We start from the raw sequence: 18,187 nt of genomic DNA on the forward strand, positions 1-18,187 counted from the left end.
AATGACAACACACAATTCCTCCTCCATCTGCAATTTCGGCAGTGGTATTTCCTTTTGCCCCCAGGAAGATCATGGCCAAAGCAGAGGAGACATTCAGGGAAGGAAAAAAACACACGGTGTGAGGGGTTTTCTTCCCATAGTTTCTTTAAAAGATGGATAGCAAAGGTGCCATTTGCTTCAGAGAGGGTACCTGTGGTGGGGGGTTCTGCAACCAGAGCACAGAGAGAAATGTGTTTTGTGTGTTCAACAGTTGGTTATCCTCAAAGGCAGGTGGCTCCTAAATAGAGTCAACAGAGTGTTTAAAGGTGTTGGAGGGGAGGAGAAGCTTGGCTGCTGTACCGCCCAGGGAAGTGGGGGAGGAGGGGGGTCTTGAGTAGCTGCCTCTTCCCTTTTCTACTCACTCTCACTCAGAAGACTCTGCAAAGCAGGGTGATGGCCAGGGAAGGTTGGGTGGCAATGGAGCAGGCAGTTATGCCTGCCAAGGGAGGGAGCTGCCACTGGCATCACTCAGATGTCAGAGGCCATCTGACAAGAAGGAGGGAACGTCTGTCTGACCTAAATCACCGCTCCTTTTTAGCCCCTTCGTTTGCAATCATCCTTCTTCCCTGCCCTACCCAGCACTCATGACCTTCCCTTACACTGCCTCTGGTTGTCCAAAGATGGCCCCATAGGGAGCCCCAGGTCCTCCCCTGGATGTACTTCCCTGGATCTTACATTAATTCATCAATAAAGGCCCATCTCTTCCTCCTTCCATTTCTTTCCTTCACCATCTGCCCATAAAAGGTTTCATTCCCCATTTATAGTGGCCTTCACTATGCATTAAGAGAACAATCTGATTAACTTGAAAACAGTAACAGAAGCTAATATTTACTGAGCTCTTACTGCCAGTCACATATTGTCCCAAGTATATCACAACGCTAATTTGTAAAATACCCTTTGAGATAGGTATCCTTCCAGATGAGGAAATCCATCATGGAGAGCGGCAGTCACTTACTTAAGATGTTCCAAACAGTAAGTGGCACAGTAAGAGTCACACCCAGGCTGTCTGGATACAAAACTCAGGCACCTAACCACTATGCTGCCGTTGGGCTCTGCTACTATGTAAGACTGATCAAAACAGTCTCAGAGGATCTTAATTTTGGAATTTCAGGCTACTCGGGGGCAGATTTATGCTCGGCCCCCAGCCAGAGCACTCCTAGACCAGGGTCTTCTTGTGGACCCCACTGGGTCCTCCTGCTATGCCAAGGCCCCTCCTCTCCTTGCCCTGGGTAAGTCCAGAACCCTGTCCCAATTCTTGTCCCTACAGGACTTGAGTCCCTCCCAGACCTTGCCAAGAGAACCAGGATGGACTTGAATGCCTGTGAGCTCTGCTTCCTCAGGCTCTGGACTGAGAGGAGCACAGAGCTCTCTCCTTGGAACCCAAACCTGGACTGGGTTGCCATATTCAGCTTACCTCTGGGAAGCCCCACTGACCAAGGAGAGGGTGCTTCCTAGGAAGTGGGGGAGGGGGTCATAGAGCTGACCTTACAGAAGGCAGGTGCCAGGCAGTGGTGAGAGTATCCTGGGCAGTGGCCAGTCCGAATAAATGCTGGCCAAACACAACCAATGAGACCACACTGGTGCATATTTGTTAAATATTAGTCTCATCAGGCTTCTCTCCCCAAATCAGTGACTAATTCCTCACTATCTAAAATCAGTGCTCATATAAGGACATAACGTCCTGGCTCTCAGAGCCTGCCCTGCTGACCCTCCCAACTTCTACTCTGAAGTTCTCCCTGAATAGGAATCAAGAGCCCTGGCCTTCTCAAGAAAGTGGACAGTGAGGTCTTGTCCCTGCTAGTGCACCTGCAGTTACTAAACAACGCAGCCCGCTGTTTTCTATCCAAGCACACACCAGATGCTTAGATTCTGGTGTTCCTTCTTTGTCCCTTCCCAAAGCCAAAATGACTCCCCTCGGGCCCCAGGTTCTCAGGGAGACAGGAGCCAGCTGGCGGCTGAAAAGCGAAATCAGACGCCCAACTTTGCCTTTCTCCTAAAGCTTCCAGCAGCTCCTTCCGCTCCTCTTCAGTCCAGTCCCAAGGGCGGAAGAGGGGGGCGGGGGTGGGGCTGCCGGTACGTTGAGGGGGCGGGGCGAGGGCGGGGCCGAGACAGAGACTGCCCCGACGCGGCGGGTGGGGGCTAGGAGCTGGGGGCGGGGTCGCGCTGGACACCCCAGAAAGCTCGTCCACGTCACAAAGCTGTTGTCCCCTCTCCCCCATCACAGCACCCGAGGTCCGGACCAACTTGGCCTCACTCCAGGGATTTTGCTAGACCGTATACCGCTTCATGCTATCCATCCAGGGGCTCCCAGAATGGTGGCACGGGGCCTGGGGCACCAATGAGCCATCCTTCCTTGGAGAGATCTGGTTTGGGATCCCAGCTACTCTCGCCCTCCAGCCCGCCTCGCTTGAAACTTCCGGCAATAGAGACTCCTTTGACGTTTAAAGAAAACAAGGACAAAACACTGGCAGCACAACGTTTCCACTGTGCAACAGCTAAGCTGCTGGGATGGCGTCTGGGCAAGGCGGGGTGAGCAGTGAGCCTGTGCATCTTGGAGTAGAGGGCGTGTGTTTCACAGAGGCTCTCCCCCTCTGGCCTCTGGCTTTGGGGTCTGAAAGCTCTGGCTTCATTTCCTCTGCCAGTCTCCTACTAGCTGAATGAATTTGAACGAGTTGCCTATCTTCTCTGAACCTCAGTTTCCTTATCAATCTTCCCAGGTTGATAGGAGGATCAAGTAAAATAATGTATCGTGCAGTGCCTAGCAGTCTCTGGCACATAGGATTTAACAGATGCTATTTCCCCCTTCCCCAAAACGAGGAAGGGATTACTAGATCTTTTCTCTACCTCAGTTTTTCAATGGAGCCTGCCTCTCTTTGGAGTAGGTGGCTTAGGCTGTGCTGATGCCATCTTTGCCTGGTTGTCAAAAAGAGATCCAGAAATATAGGCTTGTGGAATGTTGGAGCTGGAAGTCTTGTCCAACTGAACTTACTTATTTAACAACCCTGGAAGGTGAGTACCCAGCTCCCACAGCAGAGAGTGGGGAGGGAAGTATTAGGAGTCAGCTTTCAGGGTTAACATCATGGGTCTGGGACTGGAAACTTCACCTTGTCCTGTCTACATTGTGCAAACAACCTTAGGTCCTGGGAAGTCAGAGAAGCAGTCCAAACCCCCGATAACAAAGAAGAAAGGCTGTTGGTCCCAGCAGTCAGCACTCCCTTTTAGAAGCTTGGCAATATTTCCAAGTGCTTTTGCCCTTCACTGTTAAGTGGCCCAGCTCTGTGAACCTTCTGCACCCTCAGGTCACAAACTGTTCTTTTTACAGGCCAGAAGCTGAGCCCAGAGTGGCCAGGAAACTCTAGTTTGGCCCATTTTGGTTTGTTGGGATCAATATTTGCATTTCCTGGACATTTCTCCTGAGCAGTATCCAAATGCCTGGTATATCCAGGGGACGTGAGTAAGCTCACTTACAGAGTCTCTATCTCTATCTCTGTCCATCTCTGTCCCTCTCTGTGTCTTGCTCTCTTGATGTCTCTGTATGAGCCAAGCTCACTTAACAGACTCTGTCTCCCCCTGCTTCCCCCCTGCACAGGGGTTGGGGGAGTGGGTACTAGCACTACCACAGCTGTCTTAGGAAAATTTTCTCCCAAATACCCTTTTAGAAACTTCTCGCTAATCCCTCTTATCTGGGAGAGGTCTAGAGATCTGCGTGATTTCCCTGGGGGAGAGACATCAGTCACACATTCCACATGAAAGAAATTTCCCCCTTTCTGCAGCTTGCCTGTACCTCCTCTTATAATTCATCACAGCTCATCACAGTGCCCTGACCAGTGAGGCTGATAAGGGTCCTTGAAATCTTAAGTGACCGTCTCTGAACTCTAGGGAGAAGAGAATGGGGAGGAACTGCTGAGTGGGCACAAGGTTTTCCTTTAGGGCGATGACAATTTTTTGGAACTAGATAAAAGTGATGATTGCACATGTTGCACTGCATTGTTCACTTTAAAATGGTTAATTTTATGATATGTGAATTTCACTTTAATAAAAAAATTTCTTTGAAAAAAAACAATAATGTGGCACCTGGGTGGCTCAGTAGGTAAAGCAACCAACTCTTGATTTCAGCTCAGGTCATGATCTCAATGATTTGTGAGTTCAAGCCCCACATCAGGCTATGTTCTGACAGTGTGGAGCCTGCTTGAGATTCTCACTCTCTCCCTCTCTCTCTGCCCCTTCCCCACTCTCTCTTTCTCTCTCTCTCTCTCAAAATAAACTTTAGTAAAAAAAACAAAAAAATAATATCACTGACATCTAATCACTTTTTTAAAAATTACAGAGTTCATGTGTGATCAAATTACTTCTAACTGCATTGTATGTGGCACACACACATGTAAAATACATTCCCAACCCCGGAGGAATTTAAGACCTAGCTGGAGAACAGAGATGACTAATACATCAAACAACTTCCATAAGAGCAATGCCCTTCCTCTGTGTGCAATTGAGAGTTAGAAGACGCACCTCTGCTAATGCAGAAAAGGAAAAATTTCTTGGAGATGACATTGGAAATGAGCTTTAAGAGTTGAATGAAATTTTTACTGTTAGAGTTGGAGGTGGAGAAATATAATTAACAGGAAGAATGTCTGATCCCTACAAGAGGGATACATTTAAGGACATTACCTAGTCCAATCTGGCTGTCATAAAAGCTACATCATTCCAGCATGAGTATTAAAGACCAGATGTCAAAAGACCATGACTCTGCCCCTTTGTCTCCAATGCCTGATGCCCTGTTTTCCACATACTTGGTGATGCATGAATGTCAAAGATAAAATAAAAATATGCATTAAAGAAACTCTAAGAAGCACATGTACCAGGAAAACTATAAAACAGTTGTCTTAGCTAGAAGCATGGACTACTACTGAAATAGGCTAAGACAAGTATGCAACAAGTTTTGAGGTACAAGGCAGAACATGGTGTAACTAAAATGAGTTACATGTGGAATGAGTGGGGAAGAAGTCTGGAGCCATCTAGGAAAATTTTGTATGCCATCCTATGGGATTTGGACTACATTTTAAATACAACAGGGAATCATTAAGTTCTATTGTCCCATGATCTCAACTAAGTAGGGCAAATGAGTGGTCAGTATGGAGAGAGCTGAGTGTGGACAAGCATGAGATTCAGATGGATGAGGAATCTGCCCTCATCACCTAGGCACTTGGCTTTAAAGACCCATGTTCACAGGGCTGTGGTGCAAGACAGGAGGACACAGGAAACGCTCACCCTTAGGGAGCAGAAAACCTGCCACAGAACAGAATGCTGTTGGCTGCATTGTGCCTAATGAAGAAAAGGAAGGGATGGTCAGCACAGAACCTTGGTCCAGATACCATGCAACACTCCACGACCACTACGGCTGAGGCAGCCGCGGCCTCTGTGCCTTCCTCATTCACCTCCACGACACTCTTGTGCACAAACTTGGACAGACACAGATCTCTCTCAGCTGACATTGCTGAAAAGTCAGCCTTGTCCCCCTGGAAGGCATCAACCATTCCCAAACGCTGAAGCACAGATTCCATGTCATAATCCTCTTCCAGTTTAAATCTCGGAAGGAAAACTTCCACTTCGGTACTCTTCATACAGTCTGGCTTGGTCCAGGCTCTAAATTTCTCATAAGTGAGATGTTTTTCCACCTGAAAGACCAGAATCCGATTTTGAAATTCATACTTTAGTACATATTTACATACACACCCACATACTCTTCCTCCTCGCATAGATGGGTATTGATTGTCACGCAAGACCAGCAGGCACCGTTATCTGCCAGGAAATCTGTGAGATCTCATACTTGTGCTATTAAATACATGGGTGGCTTCCTTGCCAAGCAGGGAAGACTTCAAACAGCCCAGAGGCACAAAGACAGTGGCTGTTCCTCTTGTTGCCCAACAACGTCTAGGAGACATCTTTTATCCTGACAATCATCAGTGCCCAGCTGACTGTGATTTTCTTTTTTTTTTTTTATAAACTGTGCTTATTTTTTGAAGATGAGGCATTGCTGGTAAGAAAAATGATTGGGAGGGGCCCCTGGATGGCTCAGTCGGTTAAGCATCCAACTCTTGGTTTCAGCTCAGGTCAAGATCTCATGGTTTGTGAGATTGAGCCCTGCCTTGGGCTCCATGTGCTGACAGAATGGAGCCTGCTTGGGATTCTCTCTCTCTCCCTCTCTCTGCCCCTTCCCAGCTCGTGTGCACGTGCACACACTCTCTCTTTCTCAAAATAAACAAAATTAAAAAAAAAAAAACCTTAAAAAAAAAAGAAAAATGGGAAAAGGCTCCTGGTGGAGTCCACCCAGAAGAACAATTTGCCAGAGGCGCAATCCTGCACACATTCTGAAGAAGAGACACGGTGGTGGGGGGGGGGGGGACGGGGATGGACAGAGACACAGCCAATGGCTGCAGCTCTGCTCACACAGGCCCCTTAGGTCATGGGAGCACCATGTGCCACTTAGTGCCTGTCCCTAGGAGCTCCTGGGCTGTGGCTGACTCTCATACTAGGTAGGGATCCATGCTGAAAGGAAGCAGAGTGAGTGGGGAGTGGCATTTCCAGCTGTTTCTGGCTCTGCCCTCCTGAGTTTCAGGTTCTTAGTATTTAAAATATAATGCTAACAGCAATGATTATGATAATAATAATGAATCACATTTATTCAGGGCTGATGATGCACCAGACAATGTGCTAAGCTTGTTCCCTGAACTATGCCCATTTTATCCTAATAATAACTCTATCAGGAGATATTATCACCATCCCCATCTTAGAAAACAGAGTAATTTGGCAAGGTCACATAGGTAATAACGGGAGAAGTACGTGCTGAATAACAGTTTGGTTCCAAAGCCCGAGTACCTGAATACTGTGCTCTGCTGCCTGGTTGCCCATATCATCAACTTAAAAGGTAACACAAATGTTGGAAATGGTGCTTGAGTTCTATCCTATCAGGAAGGATGTGAAGTTTGTCACTGGATTCATCTCACCGAACTTAGATCCACGTTGTCATCCGGGAGCAGAATGAGCATGCTCAGCTCCTCACCCACATAGGGCACCTCCAGGACCTGGGCCTGCACCTCTTCAATATAGGCAAGCTTAAATGTAGCTTCCTGAAACATCATCTGCACTGGCCTCTGCTCCTTCTGATGGGAATAAACAGAGGAGCATGGAATTAAAAACAGATTATTGAAAGAGGCGATAAAAGTTTCCAAAAGACGTAGAGTTGACTCCAGGAGTGTTTTCAGCACCCGTGATGGGAACAATATTCATATACTAATTCCGACTCTTTCCTGTCACCATTACAAGGCATCTCTTGTAAACAGGTATCCTAAGAAAGATGTTCTACTCAGCAAAATAAATATGATACTCTGCATTTTCCGGAAGAGGAAATCAGATTGTCCTAATTTAAACTATATCTAAGGAGGGGTGTCTGGGTGGCTCAGTCAGTTAAGCATCTGACTCTTGATTTCAGCTCAGGTCATGATCTCACGGTTTGTGAATTCGAGACCTGTGCCTGGCTCTGCACTGACAGTATGGAGCCTACTTGGGATTCTCTCTCTCCCTCTTTTTCTGCCCCAACCCTGCTCGCACTGTGTGCACTGTGTGCACTCTCTCTCTCTCAAAATAAATAAACTTTAAAAATATATGTATACAAAAATAAAATATATCTAAGGAAATGATACAGTCACATAAAATTAAATAGAAAATTATTTCATTTTAACTAGAGAAAGGTTTTGTGATAAGGTGGGAAGAAATTTAAGAGTTTCACAGGAATGTGACAGGTAGTGTATGGACACACCCTCTCAGAAAGCAATCTTGCCCGAAAGTAGAAAGAACTAATATCTCTTCATGTATTTAAATCCAGTTGTTCTGATTCTGATACTCTAATCCAAGGAAATAACTTTTTAAAAATGTAGAAGCGGTGGGGCACCTAGGTGGCTCAGTCAGTTAAGTGTCAGGTTCTTGATTTTGGCTCAGGTCAGGATCTCATGGTCACAGGATCGAGCCCCACGTCAGGCTTGGCACTGAGCGTGGATGGAACTGCTTAAGGTTTTCTCTTGCCCTCTGCCCCTCCCCCACTCTCTCTCTCAAATAAAATACAGAAGAGGTATATGCATGCAGAAGTTAGAGTATTATACTTATTTTTCTTTTTTTATACTTATTTTTCAAATTGATACAGATCAGCTATTATACAAATTAGAAAAGTTTCTAAAATCAATGCTAGAAAAGTTCTCCCCCTCCCACCTTTGTACCTCAAGAACTGATGATGTAAAGTACACCTTAAGCCCCCCAAAACACCTATACGGTGTGTTTCCAGATTACATTAAAATGGTACTTTTGCGGGGGGGTGGGTGGTTTGCTGGGGATTTGGCAAGCTATTTTAATACCTGGCTGAAGTTACACCTCAATATCAAGACTAAGATTTTTGTCAGTTTTAATGTTAGAAACTTATAAATACTAAATTAATAATGATTAATTAATATTAATTCAAGTCAATACTCATTTTAATTTTTAAATATCTGATTAAAGAAATATTCACTCCCAGGGTTGATGGGGGGTGGGAGGGAGGGGAGGGTGGGTGATGGGTATTGAGGAGGGCACCTTTTGGGATGAGCACTGGGTGTTGTATGGAAACCAATTTGGCAATAAATTTCATATATTGAAAAAAAATAAATAAATCATTAAGCACTTTCTCTCTTTAAAAAAAAAAATATTCACCTTCTCTACCCACTCCCCCAACACACACACATATCACACTTTCTTTCCTTAACACTTGTTTTTTGCTTTCTGTTTAGCAACTTGGGAATAGAAGAAAGTCTTCTTTTTTTTTTATTTTTTTTTTAAATTTTTTTTTCAACGTTTTTTATTTATTTTTGGGACAGAGAGAGACAGAGCATGAACGGGGGAGGGGCCGAGAGAGAGAGAGAGAGACACAGAATCGGAAACAGGCTCCAGGCTCTGAGCCATCAGCCCAGAGCCTGACGCGGGGCTCGAACCCACGGACCGCGAGATCGTGACCTGGCTGAAGTCGGACACTTAACCGACTGCGCCACCCAGGCGCCCCTAGAAGAAAGTCTTCTATGAGAGTTTCCAGAACTAGGTGGCAGCAATGAAGATAGGAGAGATTATCAGAGGCAGAAGGAGCAGTAATAAAATGCAAAAAATTATAGACAGCAAATAATTTTTATTCCTCTGTTCTTTTCTACTGAGTTTAAAATTCCATTTATAAATATGTTGTTTCAAATTTTTTTTAATTTATGTTTATTCTTTTTTTGAGAGAAAGACAAACAGAGCAGAGTGGAGGAGGGGAAGAGAGAGAGGGAGGCACAGAATCTGAAGCAGGCTCCAGGCGCTGAACTATCAGCCCAGAGCCTATTGCAAGGCTTGAAACCATGAATCGTGAGATCATGACCTGAGCTGGAGTCAGATGCTTAACCGACTTAGCCACCTAGGTGCCCTTCAAAATTACTTTCAACCAATCATTTATGCTTTTACAAACTTAGTTTTTTCCATTCAATTTCTTCTTGAAACACTAGCAGGATTTCTGAAAGCTTCTCTCACCTGGTTTATTTTAAAAGGCATTTCACTTGTGTACATTTTGTTGAATTGTTCATTCCACCTTCCTTTGAAGTAGATGGCATTGACAAGAACCAGCCTGGTCTGTGCATCAATCGAGCTATCCGGCAACAGGTCTTGAATTTTACCTTCCAGGAAAAGTAGAGAACACATTCAGGTGATTTTTACAGAACATGGGATGAATAAATCATGATAAGGTTTATTGTCAGATCCTTGGTTACTAGTCAAGAACCAAACATTCTTTCACTTTTCATATTTGCTCAGTTTGGATTGTTATGTACAGAAATCAAACACAACACATACAAGTGGTGTTCATGGTCAGGTCACTAAGGCCTTTCCAGAAAGTTGAAGACGGCAAATGATTTCTAAATCACTCAAAGAAAAACACTACACGCGGTCAGACAACGAGGCAAGCAGGTCTGGAGGGCTGGTCTGGAGGGACCTGGGTTATCTCAAGAGGTGAAATGGGATTGTTTGGTTTAGTGCAGCAAAGTTGTAACCAGTGCTAACATTCCACAACTACATCCACATGTCAGAGGCAGCCAGAATGAACGGCTCAATGGGGAAAGAGCTGATAATGGGCAGTCTGGGTGCACCGAAGAGCTCCTGGAAGCAAGTAGAAGAGATTTTACTATTTTGATCCTCTAAACAAAACAGCAGACATTCCTGGAAAAGGTAAGGTGGGCAAGTGAAAGATACTCCCTTCTTCCCCTGGATATCAAACTGCCTTTCTGATGAACTAAGAGCATCCCTGTTAATTCGCTGCCTCCAGATAGCATAAGTGGCAAATATTCCAAGAAATGGTGGCAATAACTGCTAACTCTTTAAAGAAAGACAATGTCTGTTCTCGATTGTCTGATTTATTGACAGAAATAGGACTGCTCCTAGTGGTACTAAGTAGAAATGGTACAGAGGGTCCTGAATGGTTCAAACATCATACATCATTGATCATGGCGGCCAAGATCAGAACGTGGCACTCCATAAAACAAAAGAATAAGGCTCAATGCCAAACAAAGGATGATTTCGGTCTGCAGGATTGATCAGCCCTGAGAGACAGTCTGCAGTTGACCTATCAAATCTAAGCTTACCAAATCTAATTAAGGGAGTGGAAGTGGAAAACATGAAAGAAGCAGAATAAGTAAGCTTAATGTGTAGGATAAAGCTGGTGGTAGGTCCACATAGAATTTAGAAAGAGGAAGCCCAAGTGTATGACTCAGGGGAGATCTGACCAGTAGTCTCCTTCCTATGGAGGTGATGAACCCACCCAACATGTGAACATCACAGGCCACATGAAAGTACGCTTCAGTGTAAGTTACTAAACTGGAAATCTGGTCTATGAATTTCTTTTGACATTTGTATCAGTCATTCTGGTCCCCGGAGAATGGAAAAAATTAAGTCTCCGTTGTTGAAAACCTGAGCTTCTGATCAGAACCAGTGTGAGTCCATTAAGGTCCAAATATGCCATGAGGCCCAGCCTGTCAGCATGACTCTGACCATCTGAAACACTAGTAAAATCAGAACAGCAGGAAAAGCAAGGGGAGGAAGAGGGAAGGGAGGAAAAGGAGGGGAAGTAGGGGAAGGTAGAGGGAGCAGGAAACAGAGAAGGGGGAGAAGGCAAAAAAAAAAAAAAACAAAACCAGTAACATGTAATTCTGACCTTCAGTCTTTTTTGAGACCCAAGTGTTGATGTGTTTCCTGGACTGCTCTGCAGCTTTGGCAAAGGAAAGCTGCTCGAGTTCAGCATGGTAGAACTGAAGACAGGATTCCTTAAAGGTCTTTGGAGAGAAAAGTGTTCAATGTGGCTATATTCCTAAATAAAGTTTAGTTTCCAAAAATTTGAATATTATATACTTTTTATTAAAATAAGTATACATCTCTTAAAAGTGATATCTTACCCTAATAGGTACTAAAATATCAGAGTTTATAAATAAGTCCTAAGCCATAACCAACCAGAAATGGAAAAATGAATTTTATAAGTAGTCAAATTTTAAATAATTCAAGGCACAGTCGTAGAATTAGGAGTTTTAAAAGTGTCCACCATTAATTTTGGTTCTCCAGGATCTTTCTTTCAGACTCTATATTTTAAATACAACTTTTATTGTTCTGCTGACTCAACTCACTGAGAGGAATTCACACGTCTTTTCTCCAAAGAGCCTGTTGGCTGTTCTGAGCAAGTACTGGGTGCCAGGTTTGTTCACTTCAGTAAGAAGTAACTGGAAACTCTGATGAATATCTTTCTCTGTGTTTAAAGAAAGCACCTGTTGAGAAAAATAATTTTAAAAATTATCAAAATGGGGTGCCTGGGTGGCTCAGTCGGTTAAATGTCTGACTTCGGTTCAGGTCATGACCCCACGGTTCATGAGTTCAAGCCCCACATTGGGTGCCACACTCACAGCATGGAGCTTTCTTGGGATTCTCTCTCTCTTTTCCCCTCTCCCTCTGCTCTCCCCAACTCACACTTTCTCTCTCTCTCAAAATAAATAAACTTTAAAACAAAAATCAAGATTGTTCTTTGATCTCAAAAACTCTTTATAGAGTTTTATAGAGAAAATTCTTTCTCAAATACTCTACAAAATTTTCCTTTAAAAGAACACTGTTCTCATTTAAATTGCAGATTTAATACATACTAGAGCAATACTATGTGGAGGTGGGGAGAAGATACAGAGAGAAAAAGAGAGAGAGAGAGAGAGGACAGAAAACAGAGGAGTAAGAGTTGGCTTTTCTGCCTAAATAGATCTGTCTTGTTTAAAAATAAGTAATAGGGGGGCACCTGGATGGCTCAGCCGGTTAAGCATCCAACTTCAGCTCAGGTCATGATCTCACAGTCTGTGAGTTTGAGCCCCGCGTCGGGCTCTGTGCTGACAGCTCAGAGCCTGGAGCCTGCTTTGGATTCTGTGCCTCCCTCTCTCTCTGCCCTTCCCCTGCTCATGCTCTGTCTCTCTCTGTCTCACAAATAAATAAAAACATTAAAAAAATAAGTAATAGGAAGAATGACAAGGAGAAGAAGGATTCAGAAAAGGGGCTATTATAAAATCTTGCATCCCAAGAAAAACATAAGTATGAAATATGCCTAATAGAGGAAAATTTGCTTCTAAGATTTAAAAAAAACAACACAGTTAAAAGCATGATAAGTTCAAGAAGAAATGGGCATAAATACAATCAGTGGGCAAGGCAATCTTTGTCAGTTTATACAGAATCCAAACACTAGTTCTTTAAAAGAACTTCCCTTAATGCTGTAAGTAGCAATGCATATTCAGCATATTGAGTGCCATTACTGTCTAGTTGAGCACAGAAGGATAAGGAACTTTTGATGTCTCTGAATACAAGGTAACTGAACAATCTTGAGGCTCTCAAAAAAACCCAAAAGAACAAAAAAACAAAAAAAAACAAAAAAAACCTCCCAGAAGGATTCATCAGTTAGCTTAAAACACAGAAAAGTTCGGTAAGCCCAAAGAAGCCCCTCTCTACACATAAACCTTCACTTCTCAGGTCACAAGCTGAAAAATGATTCAGATAAGCAATTACCCCAGAAAGGGTTGTCAAGAGAAAAGAAAGTGGTATTGAAACAAAGAGCCACACCAACCCTCCTGTAGTGAAGGTGTGCGCAGGGAGCATGAGATAAGCTTGTAGGTTTTATCTTAGGCACATGTCCTCTGCCTGCTCTATAAAACCCCCTCAGGACAGAGATTGATTCTTAATCATTTTCAGATGTTTGCTGAATGTTTGTTAAACTAGTCCACACACAGTCTGTATATGTAATAAAGACATGCCTTTTCATCCACATTTGCCTATTTTTGTCCATCCCCTTACCAGGAAGGCATGTTGGTGTATTAATGACTTGAAAGAGATATTAACCTACCCTTTGTTACCAAAGAATAATTACAGTTATGAAGTCTTTACTTCAAAAATGAGAGACCTTAACTGCTTAGATTTCAAATAACTTCAGTATCATTTTCTAAACAAAGATAAGATGCTAGGACAAGATTTTAATAGTCTTAACCAAATTATTAGAGGACTTTTCCCAAAAAAAGTCTCAGCAAAAGAGACTCCCAGCCCTGCCCTTTGCGTCTTGTTCCCCAGGCAGCCCCACCTGCCTGATATAAGCATGTACGTGTGTATGCACGAGGACCCCTCCCCATCCTGCTTCGTGGCAATTCTGGAGTATGAGGTATGAAGCTGAGTGATGGAACATCACAACTGAAAGGGCAATCCCTTCTCCTGAGTGACAGGTAGGTTTACCTGGGCCATCTGGGCAGCAGTGTTTCCTTTTGCCCCCAGGAAGACCATGGCCAGGGCAGAAGAGATGCTCACAGGAGAATAAAACACGTTGCGTGAAGGGCTGTCCTGACACAGCATCTTTAAAAGGTGAAAGGCAAAGGTGCCATTTGCTTCAGAAAGGGCATCCATGATACAGGCTCTGGAACCAGAGAATAAAGAGAAAGGCTGCCTTAATACACCTCTGAAGGCTATTGATCAAATATCTGGCAATCTTGGAATTGTACTTGTTTTAAAATAATAAAGCTCATAAACATTTTAAGTTGGAGGAAAACCCATTTATTGTTGCTCCCCATCTGAAAAGTGAGTCCCCATTTTAAGGTAAATAGAGAAGTATGGTACTGGCAGAGATCAAACCAGCTTGAGAGCCTCAGGAATTAACAGCACTAATTCACTGGCACAAACACACAGCACTCAGTCTCCCAGGAGCAGTGAAGTCCAATCCTTTCCCATAAGGACCAGCTCTTCCCACCTGACGAGAAGGACATCAGGGAGAAGGAGGATGGTGTCAGGGAAGCAGGGGAGGGGGAGGAGGGGGAAACTCCTACTGAAAAAAATTCTAGTTTCTCTAGCCTGTTCTCTAGCCTGGTCTCCATAATACTGTTTCTCCTTCTTCTGCTTGTTTTTGTTTTTTGTTTTTTTAATGTTTATTCATTTTTGAGAGAGAGTGCATGAGCAGGGGAGGGGCAGAGAGAGACAAAGACAGAGGATCTGAAGCAGGCTCCGTGTGCTGTCAGCAACCAGCTGGATGCAGGGGCTTGAACTTAAAAACCCTGAGATCATGACCTGAGCCAAAGCTGGAGGCTCACATGACTGAGTCACCCAGGTGCCCCAATACTGTTTCTTCTTTCATACATTTATGAAGAGCACTTTTGAGAGTTTCAGCTATGCAAAAGGCCACAGTCTCCCTATCTGTCAGCTGATACTTGAGAAATGTTTGAGATTCTGGTAAGAGATGACAGACAGGCTGCAGGTGGGTTTAAATTGACTGTGAGGCAAGGACCTTTTATCTACAGTGACTGGTCATCAACCAGCTAGGGAGAGCCAGTGTGCTCTCCAGCTGAGCAGCCCTACCCCCCTAGATGGCCAATTAACTCCCGATAGCCCATAACCCAACTCAGAGTGCCCAATGATCCCTAGCCTCTAGACATCACGTGACCTTCAAACACTGGAAAAGAGGCTGAGAAAACTTTGCTTTTGTTTTGTTTTATAATATTTTGCTAACTTAGCAAGATTTGAGAGTTTTACTCCCAAGATTTGGGAGTTTTACTCGATAGAGCAAAAGCCACTAATGGAGACTGTGCACCAGAGGACGAAGACCAGCCCCTGCGGAACACCAGAATAGAGAGGCGAGGAGGAACGGAGAAGGGTACAAGAAAGAGCAAAACTACCAAGAACAGGGAGGCCAGGATCTATGAAGCCACGGAGGTCAGAAGTGTAAATGTTAGTGGGCAGGTTTGCTGACCACACAGCTGAACCTGAACACATGGCTGCCACCATCCCCCAGCCCACCAGGCAATTAGGTAAGGGTGGAAATGAGACCCTCACTCACCCAACTGCCATCTCCCTGACTCCTTCCTGCAGCTCCTCATCCCCTCACACCCATCACCAAGTCCTGCCTTCTGCTGCCCAAATGGCTCCGGAACCCGTATACTTGTGAGCCTGCACCTAGTCTAGACCACCTGCTCCCTCTCCCTGCTGCCTCCTCGGAACAGAACGATCCCCCCCCCCTCACCCAGTTCACTCCATTTGGACAGCCCTCCTCCTAAATTTCCCATGGCTCAGGGTGCCTGGGTGGCTCAGTGGATTGGCTTCAGCTCAGGTTATGATCTCACGGTGAGATCCAGCCCCACTCCAGCTCTGCGCTGACAGCAGGAGCCTGCTTGGGATTCTCTGTCTCTCTATCTGCCTTCCTCCCCTGCTCGCTCTTTCTCTCTCTCAAAATAAAGAAATAAACTTAAAAAAAAAAAATTCCCCTGGCCCTTAGGATAAGCCCAAAGCTCACTTCATTTAAAGGGCTTATCCTCCACCTGACCCCCTCGCCTTGCTCCAGCATCAGCCTCTAGCCATCCTGACCGCCTTTCACTCCCTCCAAGGCACCCCTGGGCCAAGGAAAACACCGTTTATCCACCACCCCGACACCTGCACTGGCTAATGGCACTCAGCTTCCCTCTCCACCCAAACACCCCGGTCTCAGAAGGCTTCCCTTCACGAGCTCCACCCACCCTGGCGGCTGGCTCACTCTTCTCTGCAACTCCGTCTCTCATTGCTTGTGGTCCCACTAGGCTGCAAGCTCCCGCGGCAGGGGCGGTGTGGCACCGCGGGTCCTGCGGGCCTGGAAGAGCGCTCAGGGAAAAGGAAGGGCTCCAGAAGTTTGTGTGGAATGACTGGAAGAATTAGGATGGGTAAGTAGTGCTCGGATTTACAGCTGCAGAATGGTGATTTCAGCAGGAAAGAGGAGAGGCAGGGAGAGGTCAGTGCGCGGATCCCTAGGAGAGAGATGGGGTGAAGAAGTAGGGCGGCGGGGTGGGGGGGTGGAGGGAGGCGGCTGGAGAGGAAGAGACCTGGGAAGCGCAGAGACAAGACAGTGGAGGAGGGAATCAGGTGGCCTGGGCTCTGGGACCGGCCGCAGCTGCACCACTGTGCGGCTGCGATCCAAAGAGGCTCTGTTTCTGTGAACAGGGCGAGGCACCACCTGATCCGGTTCGCTTCTACAGAGATGGCCCTCGCGTCCAGTGTCTGAGCGCTAGCGCTGGGGGCTCACGTCCTCCGCCGTCCCCGCCCTGCCCCTGCCCCGGGGCGCCCCCACTTGCCACCTTCGGCACCGCCGCGCTCCTCCCGTGGCTGTCGTCCGGGCCTATGCCGACCTCTCCGGGAAGAGCCGCTCCCCGGGTCCAGCTTGCGTCGGGAGGAAGCGGCCGCAGAATTTTATGCTCGCCCCGGCGACCTCCACGCTTCCTGCCCTCCGCTGGGGGCGGTGCGTGAGCTGCGCCCCCGCGTAACCGCGGGCTGGGCGCGGCCAGGGTCTAGTCCCAGGCCGGCTTTGCGGCCGCCCCCCACCCCCACCCCCACCCTCCGCGGCCCCGCCTCGCGTGTGAGGCCCTGCGGGGGTCACTGGAAGGGCTGACTGCCTCCCAAACCGATTGTGAAAGGAAAAGCACTTTCAAACGGATAGGTGAGTCAGGCTGGTACCGCCGCGCTGGCTCCCAAGTGGAGAACACCCCGGGGACGCGAGCGAGAGGCGACAGAACTTAGCCTGGGCTTGTCTACTTCCAGAAGCAAAGGTGGAGGGACAGGCCTGTGGGTCTTATTCCACACCGCTCATCCTACACAGATGAAAGAGTCAGCTAGAATAAAGTATCTGCTCAAGATCCCACACTAATTAGCTGTTCTGAACCCAGACACAGAAGCCAGGCGGCCTACCTTCTAGGACCTGAGCCCTTTTCCCCTGCTGGTGTTTGGGCTCTGGTGCTGCTGTGTATGCAATCGCTACCATTTATCTCCAAAGTGATGGGAACAGACAGACTGAGCCGACTGCCTCAGCACATGGGGGTGCTGACGCAGGGCGGGCTTGCGGATGGTTGATTCGGTTGTTCGAAAGGTCATCAGATACCCACACTCTTCCCGTCCCTCGTGGCCAGTGACCAGAGACCCCAGCAACTAGAAGCCTTTCTTGTCGATGTGATGATGTCCAGAGGAAGAGAACAGATTAAATGACTTTCTGAAGCAGATTTCTCTTCCTATTTCAAATTCAAACCTGAATTAGTGCATTCTCCTAAGGGTCTGAATTAGGGAGAGAGGCAAGCCAGGTAACTAAATGTAAAGAGGCACACACTCTTAGGGGTTAACCCCTGTACTTAATGTGACCCTGACAGTGAGTGCCTCCTTAAATTTCACACCCTGGGTGCCTCCCTTTTCAAAAACTAACAGCATTATTGAGACCTGTTAACAGACCATAATATTCACTCTTTAAAAGCATACAATTCAGTGGTTCTTAGTCTGTTCACAAAGTTGTACAACTATAACCACTATCTAACTCCAGAACATTGTATCACCTCAAAAAGAAACACCATGCCCATTCATGATTTTCTCCATTCCCTCTTCCCACAGCCCCTGGCAACCACTAATCCATTTTGCCTAGATTTGTCTATTGTGGGATATTATAGATAGAATCATATATAATATAGTCTTTTGTGACTGCCTTCTTTCACTTAGCACAGTGTTCTCAGGTTGATCTTTGCTGGTTCAAGGTAACAGTGATCTGTATTTCATTTCTTTT

The 18,187-nt window shown here is 45.9% G+C and overlaps 1 protein-coding gene across 1 annotated transcript; it reads right to left on the reverse strand.

The window, feature by feature from the left end:
• Positions 1-4,331: 4,331 nt before the first annotated feature.
• SERPINB9 (serpin family B member 9) lies at positions 4,332-16,899 on the reverse strand. Its single transcript, XM_047101624.1, has 7 exons — positions 16,725-16,899; positions 13,873-14,050; positions 11,754-11,891; positions 11,291-11,408; positions 9,619-9,761; positions 7,044-7,199; positions 4,332-5,714 (listed from the first exon to the last, which is right to left on the reverse strand). The coding sequence occupies exons 2-7, from the start codon at positions 14,038-14,040 to the stop codon at positions 5,310-5,312; spliced, it is 1,128 nt and encodes a 375-aa protein (XP_046957580.1). The 5' UTR covers positions 14,041-14,050; positions 16,725-16,899; the 3' UTR covers positions 4,332-5,309.
• Between the last annotated feature and the right edge of the window lie 1,288 nt (positions 16,900-18,187).

The sequence above is a fragment of the Lynx rufus genome, unplaced genomic scaffold (genome assembly GCF_022079265.1).
Source record: "Lynx rufus isolate CCGP_SWC_20201006 ecotype Redwood Valley unplaced genomic scaffold, mLynRuf1.p SCAF_6, whole genome shotgun sequence".
NCBI classification, from domain to species: domain Eukaryota; kingdom Metazoa; phylum Chordata; class Mammalia; order Carnivora; family Felidae; genus Lynx; species Lynx rufus.

What these genes read in the sequence shown, in the direction of transcription:
- SERPINB9 (XM_047101624.1), bottom strand. Translation starts at nt 14,040, where the DNA reads ATGGATGCCCTTTCTGAAGCAAATGGCACCTTTGCCTTTCACCTTTTA. An exon ending in AGACGTGTGAATTCCTCTCA is followed by an intron (nt 11,409 to 11,753) that starts GTGAGTTGAGTC and finishes TTCTCTCCAAAG; the next exon opens with ACCTTTAAGGAATCCTGTCT. An exon ending in ACAACGTGGATCTAAGTTCG is followed by an intron (nt 5,715 to 7,043) that starts GTGAGATGAATC and finishes CTGGTCTTTCAG; the next exon opens with GTGGAAAAACATCTCACTTA.